Genomic DNA, 25,811 nt, shown 5'->3' with positions numbered 1-25,811 from the left:
AGCCTCCTGAAGGTGCACCTGCAGCTGCATGGCTTCAGTGTCTTCATTGATGTGGAGAAGCTGGAAGCAGGCAAGTTCGAGGACAAACTCATCCAGAGTGTCATGGGTGCCCGCAACTTTGTGCTGGTGCTGTCACCTGGAGCACTGGACAAGTGCATGCAAGACCATGACTGCAAGGATTGGGTGCATAAGGTAGGTGCCCGTCTATGCCTCTGCGGTCCCAGCATTGGCCCGTGGTCCAGAAGATAGGGTCGTCTTCTATTCCTTCTTGTCTGCACATCGCAGCACACTTAGCCCTGAAGCACCTCCTTGGCCCAGCTGGAAGTCAGGAACCACAGCTCTGACTGTAATAGGACTTTAGCAAACCACAAGGGACAAGAGACTAGGCTTTGGCTCTCTGAGCCTCAGTTTTCTTATCTGCACAGTGGGGTAACTTACCTGTTCCACTCACCTTGTAGAACTGTTGTGAGGATCAGAGAGAGATAAAAATGCTTTGAAAAATAACTTCCATGAGAGACAGGAAAGCATAGCGACAGGCAGAATGGAATAGTTGTTGAGAGCTCAAAACTGAGAGTTTGAATCCTGGCTCTGGCCTCGGGCAAGTTACTTAACCCCAATAAGCTTTGTATTTATTACTGGAAAGAGGGTATAATAATAGTATCTAACTCCCTAGAACATTGTTATAAGGATTAAAAAAGCTAAAATTTGTGAAGTGCTTAGCAGAATGGCTGGCACATAGTAACTGCTCAATAATGGTGGCAATTATTATTATTAATATAATTATTATAACTACTATATCTGTTTGATTCATCATTGTATTTTCAGTGCCTGACACATTGTAGGAACTTATTGAATACTAACAGAATGCATGGATGGATAGATCCATATTGCATCTTCAGGTTATTTTTTTTATTTTATTTTTTTTTTTTTTGAGACGGAGTCTCGCTCTGTCGCCCAGGCTGGAGTGCAGTGGCACAATCTCGGCTCACTGCAAGCTCCGCCTCCTGGGTTCACGCCATTCTCCTGCCTCAGCCTCTCCGAGTAGCTGGGACTACAGGCGCCCGCCACCACGCCTGGCTAATTTTTTTGTATTTTTTTAGTAGAGACGGGGTTTCACCGTGGTCTCGATCTCCTGACCTCGTGATCCGCCCGCCTCGGCCTCCCAAAGTGCTGGGATTACAAGCGTGAGCCACCGCGCCCGGCCATCTTCAGGTTATTAATCATTGATCAGTCAGTAGGAATTGGAGTTGGGGCTGAGGGATGCAGTAGTCATCTGAGAGACAGGATGAGACAAGCAGTCAACTCAGAGACAAGAATATGCCCACGGGGCCGGGCACAGTGGTTCACACCTGTAATCCCAGCACTTTGGGAGGCTGAGGCAGGAGGATCACTTGAGGTCAGGAGTTCGAGACCAGCCTGGGCAACATGGTGAAACCTTGTCTCTACTAAAAAAATACAAAAATTAGCCGGGCATGGTGGCACACACCTGTAATCCCAGCTACTCAGGAGACTGAGGCAGGGGAATCGCTTGGGCCCAGAAGGCGGAGATCGCACCACTGCACTCCAGCTTGGGCAATAGAGTGGGACCCTGTCTCAAAATGACTAGATCACATACAAGTTGGTGTAAATGCTGAGCCAGGTAAGCAAACCTCTTGCTTGCCACGGGGGTTTGGAGAAGGGAGAGAGCATCAAGGTGTCAACGAAAAGAGTCAAACTCTATGAGCGACCATGGCCCGTGACACAGCCCTCAGGAGACCCTGAGAACACGCGCCCAAAGTGGTCAGGGCACAGTCTGGTTTTATACATTTTTGGGAGACACGAGACATCAATCAATACATTTAAGATGTACATTGGTTTGGTTCAGAAAGGCAGGACAGCTCAAAGCAGGGGCTTCCAGGCTATAGGTAAATTTTAAATTTTTCTGGTTGATAATTAGTTGAGTTTATCTGAAGACCTGGGATCAATAGAAAGGAAATGTTTAGGTTAAGATAAAGGGTTGTGGAGACCAAGTTTTACTGTGCAGAGGAAGTTCTGAGGGCAGACTTCAGAGGGAGTAGGTTATAAAATGTTTCTTATCAGACTTAAAAGGGTGCCTGGCTCTTTGTTGATTATCTCCTGAGTCTAGAAAGAAAAAGAAAAAAATGGGGGGAAGGGGATTCTCTATAGAATGTGGCTTTTTCCCACAAGAGACAAACTTGTGGAGCAATTTCAAGATATGGCAGGGAAATATATTTGGGCTTAAAATATTTTTATTTCGGCCGGGCGCGGTGTCTCACGCTTGTAATCCCAGCACTTTGGGAGGCCGAGGCGGGCGGATCACGAGGTCAGGAGATCGAGACCACGGTGAAACCCCATCTCTACTAAAAATACAAAAAAAATTAGCTGGTCGTGGTGGCGGGCGCCTGTAGTCCCAGCTACTCGGAGAGGCTGAGGCAGGAGAATGGTGTGAACCCGGGAGGTGGAGCTTGCAGTGAGCCGAGATTGCGCCACTGCACTCCAGCCTGGGCGACAGAGCGAGACTCCGTCTCAAAAAAAAAAAAAAAAAAAAAAAAAAAGTCTGGGTAAGTGGAAGAGAAGGCATGCCAGGCCATGGTAACAGCATGAGCAAAGGAATAAAGGTAGGGAGGAGAACAGTGCTGAAAGCCCACATACATCTTGGGTACTGCTTTCTCCATATCACAGATGAAGAAACTGAGGCTCAGAAAAGTAGAATAATTTTCCCCTGGCTGCACTACTAGTGTAGAAGTCAGAAGAGCTAGGCTTCAAATTCCATCTATCTGACTCCAAGGCTCATCACTTTCCCAAGATCCACACTGCATTCTATGGCACAGATCTGAGGGGGTGTGAGGGGAGGTGATGGGGTAGCACTGGATTCAGTTGACACCAGAGATGATTGTCTGTATCTCTTCACAACTCCACATCCAGTGATGTCATGTTGGTAGCTTGACATCAGCCATGGTGGGAGTATACACCAAGGAAATTGGCAACCACTACAAATCAAAGTTTTGTTTGTTTGGTTGATTGGCTGGTTGGGTTTTCTTCCTCCATGAATAGCTGGTTATTATAAAGTTACCAGCACACCACTGGCTGGATAAAAACTATGGATACCAGGTAAAGGAGTGTCTAAAGGCAGGAGAAGACCTGTGCTTAAAGCACTGGAAATCAAGGAGCCCATGAAGGAGAAGATGCCAGGGCAGTGGGCTTTAGGATGAAGGCTCTGACACCGGAATGCAGTCCACATGGAGTGTGGAGTCAAGTCCCAGAGGCCATGTAGGAGAGGCTGAGTACTAGGCCTGGTTTGGGGAGGGGCACTGGGCCAGGTGAGCATCCAGGAAGAACGTGGCTGATAACCTAGAGCAGGTGGCAGGCAGCCTTTTGAGAGGAAGAGAAGAGTGTCTGTGAGCTCCATGAGACTTCAGACCTTGCCTCATTCATCTGTGTCCCTGGTGCCTAAAACCATGCATGGTACAAAGGAGGCTCTATGCGATTGCACCAAAAAAAAAAAAAAAAAAGAGAGAGAGGCTGTAGAGGAGTTTATAGAACAATTGAATCAATGATTAAGCAGACAAGTGATACTGATGAAGCTGAGATGCCATGCCTGGGAGAGCCATACATATCTAGTAGATTTAACAGCTTAGAGGACTTGACTCCATTTTTTTTTTTTCTTCCAGTAGAGATAGGGTTTTGCTATGTCACCCAGGCTGGTCTCGAACTCCTGAGCTCAAGCCTGGAGTTCAGTGCCTGCCTCAGCCTCCCAGAGTTCTGAGATTAGAGGCATGAGCCCCTGTGCCCAGCCAGAGGACTTGACTCTAATTGTTTTCGTTCTCAACCAGCTAGGTGATCCTGAACAAACTATTATCCCTTTCTTTTATTTATTATTATTATTATTTTTTTTTTTTTTTTTGAGATGCAGTCTTGGTCTATCACCAGGCTGGAGTGCAGTGGTGAGATCGCGGTCAGCTCACTGCAACCTCCGCCTCCCGGGTTCAAGTGATTCCCCTGCCTCAACCTCCTGAGTAGCTGGGACTACAGTCACAGGCCACCATGTCCGGCTAATTTATATATATATATTTTTTAGTAGAGACGGGGTTTCACCATCTTGGCCAAGATGGTCTCAATTTCCTGACCTCGTGATCCGCCCGCCTTGACCTCCCAAAGTGCCGGGATTACAGGCATGAATCACCGCACCTGGCGGCCATTATCCCTTTCTTGGCCAGCCTCTGAATCTGTGCGATGAACAATTTGTACTGTCTGGTTTTGTATAATTCTGGATGAAACAAATGTCTAAAGATTTCCAGATAAACTGCTGCAGGGTCAGGATTCATTCCAATGCTCAGCAGAGAGGCAGCAGGGCTTGGCTGAAACAGCCTGGACTTGGACTCTCGAGGCTTGCGTCAGAGGACGGGCCCCTCGTGGGCGGGGCGTATGTGTGGCTTAGGACGAAATCCCTTCCTCTCTGGGCTTTTTTCTCTCCATCTGTAAAATGGAGCGGCTCCCCAGGAAGCCAGTCAAGGACGAAGTTAACGCATGTTCTTTCCCCAGAAAGGCTCCACTTCCCAAGAATGCTTGGCACCCCTTGTCGTCCCAGCAGATGGCAAAGAGGTGGGAGGAGCCTTTGTCTTGGACCCGCCCCAGAGGCGCAGTCATCCCTCTTTGGTTGTTTCTGGTGCTTAATTGCCTCTGGTTTTAAAACTCCTTTCCCTGAAGCCACATTAGTGGGTAATCAATATGGAAAACCACAAGCGAACTGCACTCAAGAAAGTAAAATCCCTTTGGTTCCCTTTTGAGAGGAAGAAAAACATTCAATAAGCACTTATGGAACCCGATTAATAGCAAATAATTCCTCAGAACAACGCTTTGAGGTAGGTTTTATTATCCCCACTTTACAGAAGAGGAAATAATAACACCTATTACGTATTAAGCATACACTGTATGCTAAGCGCTGTTCTAATTACTTGCCATGGAATGTTGCGCTTATTCCATGGAACAATCCTGATGATAGGGACTATCATTAATCCATTATATATTAGAAAACAGAGGAACAGGTGTGGTAGTGCAGGCCTGTGATCCCAACACTTTGGGATGCTAAGGTGGGAGGATCACTTGAGGCCAGGAGTTTGAGACCAGCCTGGGCAACATGGTGAAACCCCATCTCTACTAAAAAATACAAAAAATTAGCCGGACGTGGTGGCACACGCCTGTGGTCCCAGCTACTTGGGAGGCTGAGGTGGGAGGATGGCTTGAGCCCAGGAGGTTGAGGCTGCAGTGAGCCTTGATGGTGCCACTGCCCTCCAGCCTGGGCAAAAAGTGAGATCCTGTTCCCCTGCCCCCCATCAAAAAAAAAAAAGAAAGAAAGAAAAGAGAAGACAGAGACTTTGAGAACCTATTATTTTTGCCTCAGGTCGTAGAGCCTGTATCAGAGACTCAATGCGAACCCTGATTTGATGATTCCAGAGTGCAGCCCTAACTGCTGTGCTATGTTTTCTCATTCATTCATTCATTCATTCATCCATCCATTAAATATTTAGCAAGGGCTAACTATAAGGGCTTTGTGAAAGATGCTGAGATGTAAGGTCAGTGAAAAATAGATATGATCCCTCATGTCTGGCAGAGAAGACAAATACTGAGTAATTTACCCATTAATTAATTAAAATTTGCAACTATAATATGTTCTGCAGAGCCTACAATAGGGGAACTGACTTGGTCAGGGCAGTGGGAGACAACTGCCCTGTGTAAGAGTTGATTGAGCTCAGATCAGAAAAATGAATGGGCATTATCAATGGGGAAGGACAAGGAAGCCTATTTTGTGTGTCTGGGAGGACAGGGCAGGGGTAGAGTTTGAGAAGTGGACTGTGGCCAACCACATAGGGCCTCACAGGCCACATGAAGGAGTTTGGACTTTATTCTAAGACCATGCAAAGTCTTGAAGAATTTTAAGTAGGGGGTGACAGGATCTAATTTGTCAGATGTGCATTTTGCAAATATTAGCTACATGAAAGGGCACTGTGGAGAGTGAATTAGAGAAGACAAGGGTGGATGAGGAAAGACTGGTGGGGGCTTAAAGATAATGGGGATTGGAAGAGGGTGGTAGTGGGGTGGAGGTAGGGAAAAATGGTGGATTTGAGAAATAAGTAAGGAGTACAATTGCAGGGCACATGATGGATCAACCTGTATGCAGGAGTGTGATGTTTTTCTTCTGACACCAAATTGTTTGGGGTTTTTCCCACACTAACCACTAATTCTCCAACTTTCCAACACCAACTGGGTATCCCACAATTTAATTCAATTCTGAAATGTCAGTCACGAGGCCCAGGTCCCCAGGCTACCACATTTCTGTTTGATTTGGCTACAGATTTCAGGGTTCCCATGACACCCCAAGGTTCAATTTGCTAGAATGTTTCTTTTTTTTTTTTTTTTTTTTTTTTGAGACGGAGTCTCGCTCTGTCGCCCTGGCTGGAGTGCAGTGGCGCAATCTCGGCTCACTGCAAGCTCCGCCTCCCGGGTTCACGCCATTCTCCTGCCTCAGCCTCTCCAAGTAGCTGGGACTACAGATGCCCGCCACCACGCCCGGCTAATTTTTTGTATTTTTTAGTAGAGACGGGGTTTCACTGTGTTAGCCAGGATGGCCTCGATCTCCTGACCTCGTGATCCGCCTGCCTCGGCCTCCCAAAGTGCTGGGATTACAAGCGTGAGCCACCGCGCCCGGCCAATTTGCTAGAATGACTCACAGAACTTAGGAAAGCACTTCACTTACTATTAGTTGTTTATTATGTCAACCTTAAATCATGAGATTCAGAAAATAAGACTAAGTATAGAGTTTCTTTGAGTGCAAAGTTTGAGAATAGCCACCCAGGAAGCATTGACTCCAAAGGAATGGGGTGAGCATTCCAAACTGGGGAAGTTAAGGTTTCACTTCCACAGGCAAAGAGAGAGGAATTTTAGCAGGACTACAACATTTTCCATACAAGACCAGTGCATATGTTACAGTGCTTTGATTGGTTATAGACTGCTACATTCCAAGGAAGATGACCTTATTACCCCCTGAGGAGGGGTGGTGATCTGAGTGGGGATCTAAGGGAGTCTTATCTCTGGTGTCATTTGGTCTTCCTAAGTAATTACAGAAAAAAAAAAAAATAGGTAGAAGTAAAAAAAAAAAAAATAGGTGGAAGTTGCAGCTGCATGCCTCATGACTCAGGCTACACAGACAAATTCCTGTCAAGGCTCAGAATAATTTAAAGTTCCAAGAGCTTTAGGTTTGATTTAACAAAGCTTGAATAATAATAATAAATAATATTATTAATCTCAAAATCCTGGGCTCAAGTGATCATCCTGCCTCAGCCTCCCAAAGTGTTGGGATTACAGGCGTGACCCACCATGCCCAGCTGAATTATTTAATGTCACAATTATAAAGGACACAGCTCAAGAATAGCCAAATGAGGCCGGGCGCGGTGGCTCACGCTTGTAATCCCAGCACTTTGGGAGGCCGAGGCGGGCGGATCACGAGGTCAGGAGATCGAGACCCCGTCTCTACTAAAAAAATACAAAAAATTAGCCGGGCGTGGTGGCGGACGCCTGTAGTCCCAGCTACTCGGAGAGGCTGAGGCAGGAGAATGGCGAGAACCCGGGAGGCGGAGCTTGCAGTGAGCCGAGATTGCGCCACTGCACTCCAGCCTGGGCGACAGAGCGAGACTCCGTCTCAAAAAAAAAAAAAAAAAAAAAAAAAAAAAAAAAAAAAAGAATAGCCAAATGGAAGAGATACATAGGATCTCTATGTATGGAGGGTAGAGGTGTGGATGCCATGCCTTCTACCACCTTCCCAGCACCTACACCCTTTTAGCAACCTGGAGGCTCTTCAAAACCCCTTGTTTCAGGGTTTTTATGGAGGTTCCATTATGTAGGCATGATTGATTAACTCACTGGCCATTGGTGATCGAACTCAATCTCCAGCACCTCTCTGGAGGCTGGGAGGTGGGGCTGAAAGTTCCAATCCTCTAATCATGCCCTGGTCTCCCTGGTGACCAGCCCTCTTCCTGCAGCTATCTAGGCTACCCCCATAGCACCCCCCAGGCCCCCAGTGGGGAATCAACTCTTTAGCATACAAAGACACTCATCACTCAAGAGATTCCAAGGGTTTTAGGAGCTCTGTGCCAGGAACTCTGGGCAAAGACAAAATATTTATTTTTTATTATACTACAAGGGTTAAGGTAGACATCAAGGTGGGCATCAGGACTGGTGTCCTGCCCTGGGCCCAGCCTCGGGCTAGTGGCCGTCCCAGCACCTGCCTGGTTACAAGGGTCCCTAGATGGGTACAGGGGTATCTTCCTCCTTTCCTTTCTTTCTCCAGGAGATTGTGACTGCTTTAAGCTGTGGCAAGAACATTGTGCCCATAATTGATGGCTTCGAGTGGCCTGAGCCCCAGGTCCTGCCTGAGGACATGCAGGCTGTGCTTACTTTCAACGGTATCAAGTGAGCCCCAGGGCCCTGGGACCAGGGGGGTAGGGTACAAATCACCATGACAGGCAGAGTGTGGGCAAACAGCTGACTAGCAGCTCCCTCTGCCCAGCTGTCTGACCCACATGGCTCCTGTGCCCACAGGTGGTCCCACGAATACCAGGAGGCCACCATTGAGAAGATCATCCGCTTCCTGCAGGGCCGCTCCTCTCGGGACTCATCTGCAGGCTCTGACACCAGTTTGGAGGGTGCTGCACCCATGGGTCCGACCTAACCAGTCCCCAGTTCCCCAGCCCTGCTGTGACTTCCATTTCCGTCGTCCCTTCTGAAGGAGCAGCTCCTGAAACCGGCCTCCCTGGGCTGAGACAACCTGGGCTCTTCTTAGGAAATGGCTCTCCCTCTCCCTGTCCCCCACCCTCGTGGCCCACCTCCAACCCACTTTCCTCAGAATCTGGAGAGGGAAGGGAAGTCAGGCTTGGGCGCGGGAGGTTAGAAGTCCTCCAGGCCCTGCCATTGGGTTGTCTGTCTCCGTCATGGGAAGGGTCCCTGCTCAGTTCCGGAGACACTGGAGTTGGGGTGGGGGTGGTTCTGCATTCCCTTCTCCTGCTCTGAGAGCAGCCAGCTTGAGGAGGATGAAGGAAGGCGGCCTCAGGCAGGAATTAAGGCAATGCCCAGGCGGGCCTGGGCACTGTATTCTGAGCGAGGGCCTGGGCCCAGGAGCCAGCCAGGGATGAGTGCCGCCATGGCTCTCCACTCAGACTGTGCGTGGCCCCTGCACTTACAACTTCCTGCCGCTCTGTGGCCTTGCCCTGTAATCACTCAGTGCCCTTAGCCAGCCTGACTAGGTCCCAGATCCCCTACAGCTTCCTTCGGTGTGATATCTTTTGCCACATCCAGGGCGAGGGTTGAGGCAAACCAGCCCTCCCTCTGACTTCCTTGTCGCTGCAGCCAGCTTTGCTGCGCTTGCTGGTGCACAGGAGCCTCCTGTTTGGGCCTGGGTCTGGGCATGGGTAAGCCGTGCCTCAAAGCCCACCCTACCCCATGCCTTGGTGCTGTGCCTCAGGCTCCTTCCTGGTCTGGCCCAGCTGGCTTCCCCAGCCCCTCAGCCATCCGGGGCTACCCACTGCTTGCTCAGGGACCAGGCAGCCCCCATGGCAGTAAAAGCAGCCTGGACAGAACCTGCAGCTCTGTGGAAAGAGGCAAAGTCCTGAAAAGGCAAAGGGTTTTCACCTAGGACAGCTTCTCCAACTTTAACGTGCATCCAAGTCACCTGGGTATGTTGTTAAAATCAGGAGATCTGGGGTGGGGCCTAGGACTCTGCATTTCTTACAGATTCCCAGGTGAGCTGATGCTGGTGGTTAAGGCTAGCAAATCTCTAAAGCACGAAGCCTTCACAAATCTTTGCCATTTCCCAAACACTCCACTCCATGGTCTCCAGTCATCAGAGCAACTCTACCTGGTATTCTCATCCCCATTTTACAGATAATGACACTGAGGCTCAGAAAGGTTGAGGATAAGCCCAGTTTCCTGTCATTAGTGGCAGCCCCAGATCCAGACCTACGCCTCCTGGCACCCAGTCCACTGGCAGTGGAATTGCTCTCCTGAGAATCATTCTGAGGCTGGGCTATTGCTTCTCCCTTGTTTCAAAGAATCTAGCAGCGGGGGATAGGATTTTGCAACAAAAAGCTGACCCAGAGGCCATACAGAGCAGGAATATCCCGTTGCCCCCTCCTCCACTGGGTTCAGAGGGCAAGAAAGTACCCTCCAGTAAACCCAGGCTCCAGGCCGTGGGGGCTGCTGAAGGCTCTTTCCCCGCAAGGGCCAGGTGTTGACACCTTAAGGCTGGCTGCGCCCCCAGCCCCACTCTTGGCTGTGCTGGCCAGGTGACTCCTAGTTCTTGGCCACATCATCAGAAAGTCAAAGGTCTCACTCCACGTTTGGGGCTCCTTCCTTACACTCCCCTCCCTGCCAGAGTCTGTCTTGGCCAGTGCCAGCCTCGATGCTTTGGTTTTGACCCCACCTGATCCTCCTTTCCTCATGCAGCACAAGTGCTCACTGGGGCCAGAGCCAGGGCATGGATATGACACGCAGGACAGCCTGGACACTGCCCACAGGACAGCATCAATAACAATACAGTGTCTGAGTATCTCCAGGGGATGATTTCTGGCTCTTTGTCTCCAATCAGTCCCACTCCCTCCTGAGGTCCCCATGGGCAGGATTCAGAGAGGTTTCCTGCCTTTTATTTCTGTTTGGTGTACTCTCCACTGTTGTCCACCGCTGTGTGTGGCCTTCTGGTTGACCTCTGCCCGATCTTCTGTCTTTCTGGGGGAATCAGAGTCCAGCATCCAGCCCCAGCTGGAACAGCTGAAGTCACAAGCCTCCCCTAAGCCAAGGCCAGTGTGTTCAGAGGTGACTGCCACCAATACTAGGACAAACACAGCTCAGATCACCAGGTCGAGCACCTGGGCCTGGCTTCTCCTGAGACAGAGGACTCAGAAGTGGCCTTTCCTCCAAAGCCTGCTCAGACACAGGTCTGTAGGGCCAGGGTGTTCTGCTTGGCTGGGCTGCAGCTGCTACCCCCCATTTGGGGCTGTCAGCCAGATCCTCTCCCCACTCTCCCCAAGGGCCAAGAACTGCTCAGGGACATTAAAGGTCAAAAGTCCAGCCACACTCATTCATCCTTTCCCCAGGCCCATGAAGAAAGGCATCTCATTGTAGAATGTATGAGGAGGTGGGAAGGATCTCAGAGAATCAGCTAAGTTTCCTAACTCGTCCATCCAAATGTCATCACCACAATTCAACAATCTGGGGCATTGCTGATCTAGCCGTTCCTAGTGAGGCTTGCTCAAGGTTGCACAGCAAGTCAGTGGAAGCCCTGGCTGGCCCCACTTGGTACCAATCCACCAGGCAGCTCAGGGCTCCTGCCCAGCCCAGCAGCTTCTGTTGTCTGACGTATGGCAGGCAGACTGGGAGCAGGAAAACAGAGGACCGCAAAGCCCAAGGCACCAGAAGGTTTGTTTCAGTTTGCTGAAGCTGAGTGATAATGATTGGCACTCTTCAGCCCAGGGAGTGGGTAGGCCATAGCCAAGGATCGATTCCCCAACCACAGTGAAGGCAGCACTCTTCCTCCAGAGATCACCAAGCCCCCCTTACCTCCCTCCCTCCTTCCCAAGGCTGGCACTAACCAGGTACCACATTAGGAGTGGCTGGTGAGTGCTACACGTCGGGAACCTGGTTGGGGCTGTGCAGTTTGGGCTGGAAGGAGAGATGCCAGCCCTCGTGCTGCCTCTGGTCCCTGAAGTGTCACCTCTCTCAGGACCTCTCCTCTGACCTGTGGGGTTATAAGTGATGGATGGCAGAAAGGGAGAACTGACTCCTGTCCCAAATAGCTCCCCTGCCACCTGTCCTGCAGTGGGCCTGTGTGGGTTATGATTCTAGATCCTAGTCAGAGGCTGGGTCAGCTGTGGATGGGGTGGTGCCTTGGTCTGTCTTGACTACCTCGTCCAAAGAGAGCACTGCCCTTAGACAAGAGCTGCTGGTCCTGCTGTGGGCTGGGCTCCCAGCTGCAGACCTCCAGTTGTTTGATGTTTACTTTGCTCCTCTTGCCCTCTGTCTTCTGGTCCAGGCAGATCAGGGGCTCTGGGGAAACTGCTGGAACTCAGGGTGAGGACCAGCCTTTTCCAGCATCCTGTGAGAGACCAGAGAGAGTTTGGATTTCACATGGGGAACCCTCAAGGCCTGTCTGGAGAAGTGACACAGGATTTACTGGGATGGGCTGGTCCAGGTAGCTCTCCTGAACCTCCTCCTTCCCCAAGCTGAGAAGCTGAGAGCTGGAGGACAATGTCCAGGGACATGCCTCTGGAAAATAACTTTTTTTTGTTAAGAGACAGGGTCTTGCTCTGTTATCCAGGCTGGAGGGCAGTGACACAATCATAGCTCACTGTACCCTTGAACTCCCGGACTCAAGTGATCCTCCTGCCTCAGCCTCCTTAGTAGCTGGGACTACCGGTGCATACCACCATGCTTGGCTAATTTTTTAAATTTTTTATACAGACAAGGTCTTGCTGTGTTGCCCAGGCTGATCTTGAATTCCTGGGCTCAAGTGGTCCTCCTGCCTCAGCCTCCCACAGGATCGAGATTACAGGCAGGAGCCTCCACACCCAGCCATGAAATATAATTCTTAATATCATACAGGAAAAAGTCAGCGGGTCAAGCAGCCTGTGGCCCAGCCACAACTAGCTGACAAAGCTCCCTGGCCTTCCCTTTAACACAGTTCTGCTGCCATAGTTCCATCTATAAAATGGGAATGGAGGGAAATAGGGGAACTGGGAGAGAGAACACAGCCTTGCCAAGCAGCAATGTTAGCCTGATGCTTCCTCCACCTAGCTTGCCACCTTGCCCTTGGAAAATGGCTCCTGGAGGATTAGGCAGCCATCTGCAAGGAGAGGGGCAACCTGGGACAAGACACCCAGAGGGTAAGGATTCCAGGAATGAAGCTGCCATTTCTGGTTGGGAGGAGAAGAGGAAACTTTTAAGAGAAAGGGCTCCATGATGAGCATGGGTTCAGGGCCCTGCATTACCCAATCAGAACGGCCGGGATGAGCAGGAGGCCAGCTCCCAGGAGGAAGGGGAACCCCTTCATAAAGTTCAGAGTGGCTGGGTAGAGTGAGTTGAAGATGCCGGAGGCCGTCAGCATGGCCAGGCTGTTCACACAGGCCACAGCAGAAAAGAGAGCACCTGTGAAGAAATAAATACCATACTCCGGAGTCTGAAAGGGCCATGTTCCAATTCTGGCACCACCACCTCACAGCTGTGTGACCGGGAGTAGTCACTTAACCTATGTCTCCCCTTCCTCACCAGTAAATCTTGCTACATCACATACTGTGACAAGGATTCAATAAGGTCGTATGTGGACAGTAGCTGCCACAGAGGGGCTACTAAACAAATGGCTGCTATTAAATCCACATTAAAAGTACATGTGATCTGACAGAACCCAGCACATAAAAGAAAAAAAGAGTACATGTGATATTGTCTGATGAAAGCTTGAAGGAAATGGCTTTTTTCTGGTTTATCCTCTTTGGAATCATCTCCTGTTTGGGATTAACTGCTGGTCTGATCAGTTCCAATATTCATAGCTGTGTCACCACTGAATAGCGTCTTATCCTTTGGGTTCCTGTTCCTCCTTCTGCTAAATAAGGATAATACCTATTTCCTAGATTGTGAGCAACATTAAGTTCACATGGAAATCACCCATCACTGGGCCTGGCCCCCTGGAAGTAGCTAGTTAGTAAGGGCTGTTCTTTTCTCGTGTTTCTCTTGACATCTCTGGGCACAGAGAAAGTGCTGGGAAAAAAAGTTTAGGTGAATGAATGAAGACACATGGATTCTGGGGACACCAGAACCCACAGTGGGCTCTGTGTGGTACCAGGGTCTCTGTCATCATCAGATCCTCTTTCCAGGACAGATGGAGAAAGAGGAATGTTTCCAGACTGGGGCATGAAGACCCAGAGGCTGGAGAAGCTGTTCTTTATAGATACACCAGGAGAACCCACAGTTTACAAAATGTGCAACAACCCAACAGAAGTTGAGATTAAATTCTGTCACATCTAGAGGGGCCTGTGATGTCATCAAGAGCAAACCACTCACATCACAGATGAAGAAACAGGCCCGTGGCAGGGCTCGGACTAAAACCCAAATCCTGAGACCAGCTGCTTTTAAACACAGACGTGGGTTTGCATCCTAGCTCCACCATTTACTGAGTAACCTTGGGTGAGCCAGTGTAACCCCCTGGGCCTCTGTTTCTTCATCTGTCAACTGTGGAAAATGAAACCCATGTCACAAGGTTGTTCACTTCTGGGCTTGTACATGCTGACCAGAGAAACAGGGAACTCTGGCATCATTACACCCATCTTACAGACAGAAAAGCTGAGGTCTGCAGAGAGTAAATCCTCTGCCCTGGTTATCCAGAAAGAACATAATTGTGCTCTGCTGACTGCAAATCCCAACCCTGCAGTTTGAAAATCCAAGGCGGCATGATCCTCTGCCCGTCGTGGGCAATTTCACAGAAGTGTGTTTGTCTTGGCCACTTACTTCTCCAGGGTGAGAGGGGGGAAGGCAAGCTGTTCCCCCAGCCATGGCTGCCCATCAGCCCGTTCCGGGCAGCACTGGGCATGAGGAACGAGACACAGGTGGGTCCTGACACTCACCTTGCTCTGTCTCTCTCACCAGCTTGGAGAGTTTAGCCCGGATGACAGGTGTGATGAGTAACGACAGGAAGAGCAACCCATATCCTGTGGAGAAATAAACACTCATCAGGAAAATGGGGCGGGGGAGAGGGGCGTCCAAGGGAAAGGCAGCAGAGCTCCTATCTGTATCCCATGTGGGGCTTAGGTTAGACCCAGGAAGAACTTCCTTGACGGTGAGGGTGGGGAGACAGTAGTCAAGGAGGAATGGAGACTGCCCTTGTCTGGGCTTGGCCACCTGCTAGCTCTCGTGAATGAATGCTAATTCCCATTGATTGCTTTCTTGTCTGAACCTCTTGTGGTCACAGCAGGCATCACCCACCCACTTGGCACTTAGTAGGGATATGGCAGGGCACAGAAAACAAGCATGGGCTTTGGAGTCAGCCCTGAGTTCAAAACCTGATGCCATTACATATTATCTGTGTGGCCTGGGGTACTTAACCTCTCTGAGCCTGACTCCCTGTATGAGGAAGATAATAAGGCCTTCATCACAGGATGGTTCTGAGGCATAGGAGGCTGAATAATGGTGCCCAATGGCATCAGATTCGTAGCCCTGGAACCTGTAAATACTACCTTATTTGGAAAATGGGTCTATGCAGGTGTGAAGTTAAGCCTCCTGAGAGAGCGGGGTTATCCTGGATTAGCAGGTTGGGCCCTAAATGCCATCACACATATCTTTATAAGAGGAAAGCAGACAGAGATTTGGCACCGACAGAATGGAGAAGGCACAAAGAGGAGGAGAGGCAATGTGAGCACAGAGGCAGAGACTGGTGATGGCCGCCCCAAGCCAAGGAATGCCAGCAGCCCCAGAAGCTGGAAGAAATGAGAAACACGTTCTCTCCTGGCGCCTTGCAAGGGAGCACTGCCTGCTGACTCCTTCCATTCAGCCCAGTGGTACTGACTTTGGACTTCTGGCCTCCAGAACTATGAGAGAATATGTTTCTGTTGTGTTAAGCCCCCAAGTTTGTGGTATTTCATTACAGCAATCTCAGGGAACCAATACATGAGGTAAAAAGGTAACATCTATGAAGAACATGGCATAGGGACATAGCAAATATGAGTTCCTTTTTCCTTTGCATTCAGTTATTTACAGGCTTCTTGTTTTCTTCATAACCATTTCTCTCCCTGTTCGATTGTCGACTCCTCAGCAAAACTACAAACTCCTACAGGACAGTGGGTCCTCCAAAGAAGGTATACGATGAGGCATCCAGGGCCCCTAGCAGTGTCAGGCCCCTCAAATCCCACTCTGTTGAGACCTCCCCCCAACCCAGAGCAATGACAGCATCTTTATCATCTCTGCATCCTCCAGGGCCATCAGCAGGAGGGAAAGGCTCTCTTCTGCTTAATTGTCAGACAAGCAGTTGAGTTAAGAAATCTGTGATTATTGTATTGTTGACTATACACAGCACATTTTAGGGCTCTGTCAAAATAAATCTGTCCCTTTAAAAAAAGTTAACTAAAGCCGGGCACAGTGGCTCATGCCTGTAATCCCAACACTTTGGGAGGCTGAGGCAGGTGGATCCTTGAGCTCAGGAGTTAGAGACCAGGACTGGGCAAAATGGTGAGGACCCCATCTCTATAAAAAGTACAAAAATTAGCAAGGTGTGGTAATGTGCACCAGTGGTCCCAGCTACTAGAGAGGCCAAGGTGGGAGGATCACTTGGGCCCGGGGGATGAGGCCGCAGTGAGCCATGATCGTGCCACTGCACTCTAGCCTGGGTGACAAAGCGAGACCCTGTCTCTAAATACGTCAATCAAATAAAAATTTTAAAAAGTTAACTTCCTCATTTACTGGCCTGTTGACCCTCTCCCACCAAAAAAAGAAGGGGAGGAAGTGAAGAGGGAAAGGAGAAGGAGGAAGAGGAGAAGAGGAACTGAAGCAGGAATTTCATATCTGTGGTCCGAGAAGACTGGTTTTTAAAAAACCCAAAGAAGCTGACTAAGGGTGTTTGAGGTGGGTCCTGTGATTCTTATCAGAGAAGTGAGTACCAAGGCATTAATGGCATGGACTTTGTTTAAGAACATATGAATAGGCTGTGGGAGGCCAAGGGGTAAAGCAATTAGCGTATGAGCCACACTTTTGTCTTTTGCTCTATATTACTAACAATATTAATGGCTGATAACAGTGGGTTAATTACTTTAGCTACTGAAGGTCCGTATTTTCCATGTATCAAAGATGGCATTTTTGAGGGATTTCTTAGTCGCCTGTCCTCCAGTGCAGGCTGGGGGCATAACTATGTTTCCAAAGACACAGGAATGAACCACATCTGGGGGCAGTGAGTGGCTGGCCCCCAGTTCTTACCCAGTGCCTCTGGGACAAGCTGTCCCTGAGCCCACACACTTTACCTGTGAACATGAGAGGCGTGATGGTGGCAAAGGCAAAGACCACCATCCCCAGGATGTTGAAGGCCAGGCCGATCTCAGCCACCCAGGCGTCGGCCAGGCAGTACTGCAGGAGCTTCAGGGCCAGCAGGCTGGTGAGGTAGGGGAGATACTGAGCTGCAGAACCATAGCCGATTAGTTTGGAGTCCCAGCAGAGGGGTGTGCTTAGTTCATACAGAGTTAAGATGTCCTGGGCCCCAAAGTGCACAGTGATCACCACGAAGATGGCCAGTGAGTAGAGGGCTAAATGTTTCCTGGACTTCTCTGGGGCGGGAGCCACATAGAGCTGGACAATGGATCGGTGGTGACGGAACGTGAAGAGCCGGGTGGACTTTGGCTCCTTTAAGGTCTCACCAAAGCAGAAAGCTGCATAGAGAGTCATGGCTATCAGCAAGGCCAAGGCCAGCCAGAAGGGGTTGGCATAACCCTGGGCCCGGAGCCAGTGGCCCCCGAGGAGGCTTGCCAGCATCCCAGCCACCCCGATGCTGGCTTCCAGCAGGGCCATCCGGAAGGTGCGGCTGCGGCTGGAGCTGACATCTGCCACGGACGCAAAGCTAGCAGCCAGAAGGCCACCGAAGTCGCCGAGAAGGGCACAAAGGATGCGACCCAGCACGAAGTAGCCGACGTGGAGCTGCAACTGCACCACAAAAACGGACACTAGGGCCTGGAGCAGCAGGCCCAGCGAGGCCAGCACTAGCAGCGGGCGGCGGCCCACACCGTCGCTCCAAGCTCCCAGCAGGGTGGACGAGAAGAGCCCCACCAGGAAGCCGCCCACGTTCATGTAGAGGGTCCAGTGGGAGGTAAGGGTCTCCACTTCCTGTAGGGGCACAATGACCAGGGTGCGGTTCCTCACTCTGGGTTGCCCAATCCCCAAATCCTCGCCATCCCGGGAGCTACAGGGATGAGGACTTGCTTTGGAGCCCTAAACCTCAGAGAATCTTAGCACAACTTTCAAAATCTGCCAGTGGAGAGGGGGAAGGACATGGACCAAGGCCCCATTCCCTTTCCTTTCCCCCCCTTTTGTTAACCTGCAAGGCCAGACTTTAGCTCAACTTTTCGCATCCCACACGCTGAGGTTCTCGGTCAGGCACCTTTGCTCTGGTCCCGCCCACCATCCAAAATGCGCCCTCCCTCTAGTTACCCGCCACTACCGTTATGCAGGCCCCGCCCCTCCGCTGCCCCCACGCTCCAGCCCAGGGCCCTCCCCCTGCCAGGCTCCTCGCCGCCCCGCTACCTGCATGGTGGGGTCCGCGCTGCGGTTGCTGCAGCCCCCCCTTTGGCGGGTGCCATTGTAGCCGAGGTCGGCGCTGAAGCGGTGCCACAGATACTGCGTGGTGAGCGGGCCCTGCAGGACCAAGGCAAAGTTGGCCAGGAAGACCAGCGGCTCTACCGGGCCCTGGCACAGCACTGCAGCCGCAGGGCGGGCGCGGGGCTTTTCCGGGGGGCTCGCGCTCCCCTCCATGTGTGTGCGCGGCGGGGCTGTCGCCAGGCGGGCGGCGGGGCGCGCGCGCGACTCGCTGCCTGGGACCAGCAACGCGTGGCGCGGGGCTTGCGCTGTCTGCGCCTGCGCCCGGTGTCCCTCTTTAAATGTCCGGCGGGGAGGGGCCTGTGACCTGAGGCCACCGGACTCTCGCCGCGGGTGCACCTGGCTGGGCGTGGGCCGGCGAGAGGCCCTGCACCCCCAGCCCGCGGGATGACTTCACTTGTAAAGTGTGCATAGACACCGCCCTGCAGCCCTCCTTCCAGGCCCAGACACACCACAAATAGCAAGAATATCAACAATTAACATGTATTGACCACTTACTATGTGCTGGGCACGGTATTAAACCCTTTTTGTGCGTTGGTCTCCCGATAACTTTACAGGCTAGCCGATATTAACCATCGCTATCTACCGTTGAGGAAACGAGGTCAGCGGGTACTCAAGGCAGAGCTGGAAGAGCACATGACTCCTGATGCTGCTGATGTTCTGCACTGTAACAGAAAGGCAGCTGGAGAGGATCAGAGTGGGCTGAGCCCAGCTGCCTGGGTTGGAACACCTAGGCTCTGCCACTACCTTGGGCATGCCACTTACCGCCCTGAGCCTCTGTTTTTTCGTCTGTAAAATGGAGTTGCTAACAAAACATGTCTCAAAAAGTTGTGGAAAAACAGTGTCTGGTATATTCAAAGTGCTATTATTGTTATTAACAGGCTGTCACGTCTGGGAGTGGTGGCTTACACCTGTAATCCCAGCCCTTGGGGAGGCTGAGGCGCATGGATCGCTTGAGCCCAGGAGTTTGAGACCAACCTGGGCAACATGGTAAAACCCTGTCTCTACAAAAAATACACAAAAATTAGCCAGGTGTAGTAGCAGATACCTGTAGTCCCAGGTACTCGGGAAGCTGAGGTGGGAGGATCAATTGAGCCCGGGAGGCAGAGGTAGCAGTGAGCTGAGATCGCACCACTGTACTCCAGCCTGGGTGACACAGCAAGACCCTGTCTCAAAAAATATAAAATAAAAATAAAATAAAAAACAAGCTGTCACTTGCTCCACTCCTGCCCTAGGATCTTTTCCTGGGAAACTAGTCTTGTTTCTGGGGTCAGGCAGGTCCTGGCTCTGCTGTTCCCTTATAGGAGAAGATGGGGGAGGGCCTGGGAGGCCCTTGGGTGTGAACCTATGCTCCTGGGTGGCTCCCATTATAGGAATTAGGCCAGAAGGCAGTCACCTGCTCTGCTGCTGAGGAGGTCAGACCCTCTCTGGGCCTCTGTTTTATTGCCTGTAAAAAGGAACAGCACTACCTGTCTTACTCTCCTATCTTTCATTCAACTCATTTACTGAGTGCCCCTTACGTGCCAGGCACTGTGCTGGGGGACTCCGGGACCACAACAGTAAAGGAAATAGCCAAAGCCCTCACCAGGCCCGTTAGTTTCTAGAATGGTGGGAGAGGAAAAATAAGCAAAGAATCCTACTAACTGACATAAAATTCCAACCGTGGAAAATAGTTTCGAACTCCAAGGGTGCTAATTCAGGGCTGGAGGTGGGGGGAGCAGAATCAGGAAAGGCCACCTTCCCTGAGAACAGAGCAGCTGAGTGGGTTTCTGGAGGCAGGTCCTGACAGGCCTGATTCTTGGGAGGATGGATGGCTCCATTTCTGGCCACTGTGACTGTGCCTGGGCTTGTTGGAGCTTGTTAGCTACCCCACCTCCCCTGAGCCAGGAGTCTGAGACTCAGGATGGGTAGGTGCTGGCTAGATACTAGTGAACTGAATAACCTCCCCCTGCAAGCTGCCCCCACCTGTGATCCCCTAGAGAGAGGAAATTCCACATTAAACATTCAAGCCTCTGGACTGGCTCCACTCTCCTCCCTCCCCTTCCAAGCCCTCCCTACCTCTTACACAAAAGCTTGGCCCAGTTAGGTCAGCTGCACTGAGGGAGGGGTACTTGGCTAAATCCTTGGAATTATTTCTTAGATAAAGAACTAAGGCTAGGAGAGGCCAAGGTCCCTCATCAGGAATGGGGCAGGGTGTGGCTCATCCCAGCGCCAGAGTCTGCAGTACCCACTAGGGTAGAGGTCTTTTCTAACTCCTTGAAAACAGCTGCAGTCTGGTCACTGGCCTGTTCAGAACCATTCTGTGCTTTCCATTTTGCTCAGTGAGAGCCAAGTCTTCATGAGGGCCCTGAGGCCACCTACCTCTTCTCTGTCCCTCTCCCCTGCTCTGTCCCCCTCACTCCCTGTGCTCAAGCCATGCTGGCCTCCCACTTTACGGCCTTTACACTTGCCATAACTTCTACCTAGAATGCTCTTCTCCCGGATATCCGCCTGGCCGGCTCCCTCACTTCCTTCAAGTCTCTACTAAAATGTTACCTGACCCTCCTATATAAGCAACTTCCCTCCTTCCTTGCCTCCTGGCACTCCTTAATCCTTTTCCCTGTTTCATTTTTTTCCGTAGTGTTTATCACCATCTGAATTATAACTTTCTGGTTTCTTTGTTGTCCATCTCCCTTTACTAGAGGTCATGACGGCAGGGACTTTGTTTTCATCACTACCATATCCCCAGCACCTAGAATAGTGCCTGGCGTGTGGTAGATGCTCAAAAGACGATCATTGAATGAATTCTTCTCAGTCTCAAGGAGAGGAGATTCCGCAGCTGGAGCCCCAGAGCATGTGGAGAGGGTTGCCAATGTTGAGCTGCACTGTGGAGTCCAGAGCCCAAGAATCTCCACCTAGAAGGAAGCTGAGAAATCACATCTCCACGCATCCAACCATTTAAAAGACAGGGAAACTGAGGTCCAGAGGGAAAGGTGACTTACCCAGAGACAGCTAAAAAGTCCTGCCTGTCAAATTTCTACAGGAAAGAAGAAGCTACTGCAAAGGAAAAGTAGACTTATTTCCATCAGAACATAAAGCCTTAATTCAAAGGCAAATGACAAACAAAGTAGGACAAAATCTTTCTTTTAAAATATGGCCAAGTGCAGTGGCTCATGCCTGTAATCCCAGGACTTTGGGAGGCCGAGGCGGTGGATCACCTGAGGTCAGGCATTTGAGACCAGCCTCAACATGGAGAAACCCCATCTCTACTAAAAATACAAAATTAGCCGGGGGCTAATTTTGGTGGCGCATGCCTGTAATCCCAGCTACTTGGGAGGCTAAGGCAGGAGAATTGCTTGAACCCGGAAGGCAGAGGTTGCGGTGAGCCGAGATCATACCATTGCACTCCAGCCTGGGCAACAAGAGCGAAGCTCTGTCTCAAAAATTAAAATAAAATAAAATAAAGTATGACAAAGGGTTACTTTTTTTTTTTTTTTGAGACGGAGTCTTGCTCTGTCGCCCAGGCTGGAGTGCAGTGGCGCAATCTCGGCTCACTGCAAGCTCCGCCTCCCGGGTTCACGCCATTCTCCTGCCTCAGCCTCTCCGAGTAGCTGGGACTACAGGCGCCCGCCACCACGCCCGGCTAATTTTTTTGTATTTTTTGTAGAGATGGGGTTTCACCGTGGTCTCGATCTCCTGACCTCGTGATCCGCCCGCCTCGGCCTCCCAAAGTGCTGGGATTACAAGCATGAGCCACCGCGCCCGGCCTAAGGGTTACTATTTTATTTATTTTTTTTTTTTTATTTTATTTTTTTTTTTTTGAGACGGAGTCTTGCTCTGTCGCCCAGGCTGGAGTGCAGTGGCGCGATCTCAGCTCACTGCAAGCTCCGCCTCCCGGGTTCACACCATTCTTCTGGCTCAGCCTCCCGAGTAGCTGGGACTACAGGCGCCCGCCAACATGCCCGGCTAATTTTTTGTATTTTTAGTAGAGACGGGGTTTCACCGTGTTAGCCAGGATGGCCTCGATCTCCTGACCGCCCGCCTCGGCCTCCCAAAGTGCTGGGATTACAGGCTTGAGCCACCGCGCCCGGCCAGGGTTACTATTTTAACTATATGTGATAATAACCTGAAGATCCCTCCCTCAGTAAACAGATAAAAACCAAGCACTGAGAAGTTGTAACACAGAACATGCATGTGAGACACACAAATGAACTCTTCTGCAGCTTCCGAATAGTGAGAAAAACACTGTGCCTTTGATCTTGTTCTTTGCAGCCAACACATTAGCAATGATTTTGTTTAAAATGAGAATGCTCAAAGCTGGTAAGGCTACAGTGAAACAAACACTGCTGAAGGAGTGTAAAGACACCCTTTCAGGAAAAAATTTGGTAGCCTTTAATCAAGACCCTTGAAGCCTCTAATTCTACAGGTAGGTCTCTATCTAAAGGAAATACTCTCAAGTACAGAAAAAAAGCCTTATGTGCTAAGATATCCTCCATAACATTATATTGACAAGAGTAAAAAAAAAAAAGAAAAAAGATAAACAACCTACGTGTCCAACAGTAGCGAAATGGCTGAGTAAATTATAGTCTATCCACTCCATGAATATGAGTCATTAAAATGATAAGTTAACGGCCGGGCGCGGTGGCTCACGCCTGTAATCCCAGCACTTTGGGAGGCCGAGGCGGGCGGATCACGAGGTCAGGAGATCGAGACCATCCTGGCTAACACGGTGAAACCCCGTCTCTACTAAAAATACAAAAAATTAGCCGGGCGAGGTGGCAGGCGCCTGTAGTCCCAGCTACGCGGGAGGCTGAGGCAGGAGAATGGCGTGAACCCGGGAGGCGGAGCCTGCAGTGAGCCGAGATTGCGCCACTGCACTCCAGCCTGGGCGACAAAGCGAGACTCCGTCTCAAAAAAAAAAAAAAAAAAAATAAGTTCAAAGAGATTATAATAATACGGAAAACTGCTTACATAATAATTTGTACGTGGAAAAAACAGAGAGCTTGTTTATGTGGTATGGTCATAGGCATAGAAAAGAATTGCACTGAGTAAAGACTGCAAACCATGGCACCAATATATCAACAGAAGTCCTCTCTGCGTGGTAGTAGGGTTAGGTAAGATTTTCTTTTCTTATGTTTAAAATGTTTTCAACCCTTCTGATATAAACAGATATAAACGTATGTTTTAATCATGGAAAACATAAAAATTTTAAAAATCTGATGATACTCCTCTCCTTCAAATGTATTCTGGCTCAATTGCCAAATATCAGCTTCATGCTCCTTGATGTTCCAGAGATATCACTACGAGCTGACTTTTATTGAAGCAGGCAGCACCATACTGAGGGCATTACATACATTATCTTACCGAATCCTGACTACAACCTTATGAGATAGGTATTACAATTTTTTTTCTTTGAGGTGGAGTTTCACTCTTGTTGCCCAGTCTGGAGTGCAATGGCGTGATCTCGGCTCACTGCAATCTCTGCCTCCCAGGTTCAAGTGATTCTCCTGCCTCGGCTTCCCAAGTAGCTGGGATTACAGGCATGTGCCAGAACACCTGGCTAATTTTGTATTTTTAGTAGAGACAGGGTTTCACCATGTTGGTCAAGCTGGTGTCGAACCGCTGACCTCAAGTGATCGGTCCATCTCGGCCTCCCAAGTGCTGGGATTACAGGTGTGAGCTACCGCGCCCGGCCAGGTATTATTATTTTTACAGATGATGTAACTACAGCTTAAAGGGATGAAGGGAAATGGTTCTTCTCACTCTGGGTACAGGTTTTCTTTTCCTTACTGCTACCTGTTCTAGTGCTTTCTGTTATTCTAAGCCTTAGCATATTAATCTCTGCCAGTAATACCCTTCCTACTTTGCTTGGCCTATTCAGCTCCTTTTCATCCTTCAAAACCCACCTCTGTGTCCCACTTCTAGGCAGAATTAGTCATTGGCTAATATGTACTTCCGCAATACTGGGTTCATACATTTAACCCTGGTTTTAAACTTAACCTGGTTATAAATACGTGTTCCCAGGTTTGTCTCCTCTTAACCCCTACCCATGTCCTGCCTCCAGACTTGAGGGCAGAGAAAATTTTTTTTCACCTCTGTATTCCCTATCCCTGGGCTTGACATGCAATAAGATAAAATGTTAAGTAACTTTGATGACGTGCATCAACTCCAGTCAATTGATTGCATCTGTCTGGATTGCTACATTGAGATGGGCTGTTTTTCCAGCTTGGTGGGAAGGAGTCCTGCGATTCATTCTTGATGTCTGCCGTGGGCTTGGGAATGGTAAGTACTGGCACTAAAAACTGTGTTGTCCAACCCCAGGATATGTGCTCAGTAAATTTTGAGAGGCTTTGGGGAAGTCTCTGGAAGTCATAAGGGTTTCTTTGCTCCCAGTTGGATAATGCCTACGAGAGGCTGTCTATACAACCACTGTGAGAGTGAAGACTGCAACATGGATTCTTCATCCAAACGGCAGTCTTATCACAGCCTCCACCCAAAACCTATGCCTCCTTTTTGCAAGAGGCCACTTACAGCTTCCGAAGAGCTCTTCATGATTTTAGACACTGAGAGGAAGAAAGGAGACAGCATGAGAGAAAAGCTATTTTCCTTTTTGAGATGTTGCTTCTCATATAGCAACCCTAAAAGTCAAAGCAGCATCCTTGTCACAACTAAGGGTGTTCACAGCACTGAGTAGAAGCTGCAACTATGTCCCCGTCACTGTGAGACTTTGACCAAGTCCCTTTCTGGCCTCAATTTTCTCATCAATGAAATAATTTCTGGGCCTCTGTTTCCTTGTCTGTGAAAAATGAAGTAATAATATCTACCTATGCGGTGGATGTGTGGGTCAAATGAGAAAATATGTATGGCCGTGAGATTTATGTGGCTGTGTCCAGGTGCCAGAGATGATGATTGCTGTTGAACTGAGCTTGAAGGTAGGAGGGATTTCACCAGAAAGAAGTGAGGCTGTCCCAAGTGAGAGGAAAAGTTGGGCCTTACAGAGGAATGCTACCCAGAATTCACAGAAGTGCAGGGCTAGAGGTGCATTAAGTGCATAAAGATGTCATTACCGCATGGGGGAGATTTCACAAAACACTTTCTGTCTTTGGCCTCCTGCCCTTGGTTTCATGTTAAACACTTTCCTTTTGATAGAGCCTTCACATCTATCCATCTATTCATTTAGCATCTACCGCCTGCCAGGCCCACTGCTAGGTGCTGATGTTACAGACAAGAATTTACGCCGGGCGCGGTGGCTCAAGCCTGTAATCCCAGCACTTTGGGAGGCCGAGGCGGGTGGATCACGAGGTCAGGAGATCGAGACCATCCTGGCTAACACAGTGAAACCCCGTCTCTACTAAAAAATACAAAAAATTAGCCGGGCGTGTTGGCGGGCGCCTGTGGTCCCAGCTACTCGGGAGGCTGAGGCAGGAGAATGGCGTGAACCCAGAAGGTGG

General features: G+C 49.9%; 2 protein-coding genes and 1 long non-coding RNA gene across 11 annotated transcripts in view; 2 read left to right on the top strand and 1 right to left on the bottom strand.

The window, feature by feature from the left end:
* SARM1 (sterile alpha and TIR motif containing 1) overlaps positions 1 to 10,603 on the top strand; it is a 28,101-nt gene extending 17,498 nt beyond the window's left edge. For 2 of the 4 annotated variants that reach the window (XM_055258160.2, XM_055258159.2), the window contains exons 7-9: positions 3 to 192; positions 8,345 to 8,466; positions 8,596 to 10,603. In XM_055258160.2, coding sequence (XP_055114135.1) covers positions 3 to 192; positions 8,345 to 8,466; positions 8,596 to 8,725 — 442 coding nt within the window. In that variant the 3' untranslated portion in view covers positions 8,726 to 10,603. The remainder of the gene's footprint in view (positions 1 to 2; positions 193 to 8,344; positions 8,467 to 8,595) is intronic. The other 2 variants (XM_063628752.1, XM_055258161.2) reach the window with 1 other exon arrangement.
* Positions 8,132 to 19,024, bottom strand: SLC46A1 (solute carrier family 46 member 1). Of its 6 annotated transcripts, XM_055258168.2 has the most exons (6): positions 18,880 to 19,024; positions 18,310 to 18,420; positions 17,040 to 17,892; positions 14,658 to 14,741; positions 13,032 to 13,188; positions 8,132 to 12,139 (listed from the first exon to the last, which is right to left on the bottom strand). In XM_055258168.2, exons 2-6 carry the CDS (start codon positions 18,313 to 18,315, stop codon positions 12,082 to 12,084), a joined length of 1,158 nt encoding a protein of 385 aa, XP_055114143.2. In that variant the 5' UTR covers positions 18,316 to 18,420; positions 18,880 to 19,024; the 3' UTR covers positions 8,132 to 12,081. The 6 variants fall into 6 exon arrangements, 4 of the variants coding, with proteins under 4 accessions (XP_055114143.2, XP_055114141.2, XP_055114142.2 ...); XM_055258166.2 differs by lacking the exon at positions 18,880 to 19,024 and having other exon boundaries at positions 18,310 to 18,742; XM_055258167.2 differs by lacking the exons at positions 14,658 to 14,741; positions 18,880 to 19,024 and having other exon boundaries at positions 18,310 to 18,751.
* On the top strand, positions 17,771 to 19,588 carry LOC134735229 (uncharacterized). Its single transcript, XR_010118084.1, has 2 exons — positions 17,771 to 17,875; positions 18,939 to 19,588. It is a non-coding gene; the product is annotated as an uncharacterized lncRNA (long non-coding RNA).
* The last annotated feature ends 6,223 nt before the right edge of the window (positions 19,589 to 25,811 follow it).

Source organism: Symphalangus syndactylus, chromosome 20, assembly GCF_028878055.3.
Source record: "Symphalangus syndactylus isolate Jambi chromosome 20, NHGRI_mSymSyn1-v2.1_pri, whole genome shotgun sequence".
Classification (NCBI taxonomy): Eukaryota; Metazoa; Chordata; class Mammalia; order Primates; family Hylobatidae; genus Symphalangus; species Symphalangus syndactylus.
This window is presented reverse-complemented; position numbering and strand designations above follow the sequence as displayed.

Coding starts and splice junctions, on each gene's coding strand:
- SLC46A1 (XM_055258166.2), bottom strand. CDS start 18,537: ATGGAGGGGAGCGCGAGCCCCCCGGAAAAGCCCCGCGCCCGCCCTGCG. Junction 14,742..17,039: donor CACGCCTCTCATGTTCACAG/GTAAAGTGTGTG, acceptor ATTTCTCCACAG/GATATGGGTTGCTCTTCCTG. Junction 12,140..13,031: donor ATCCCGGCCGTTCTGATTGG/GTAATGCAGGGC, acceptor GGTCTCTCACAG/GATGCTGGAAAAGGCTGGTC.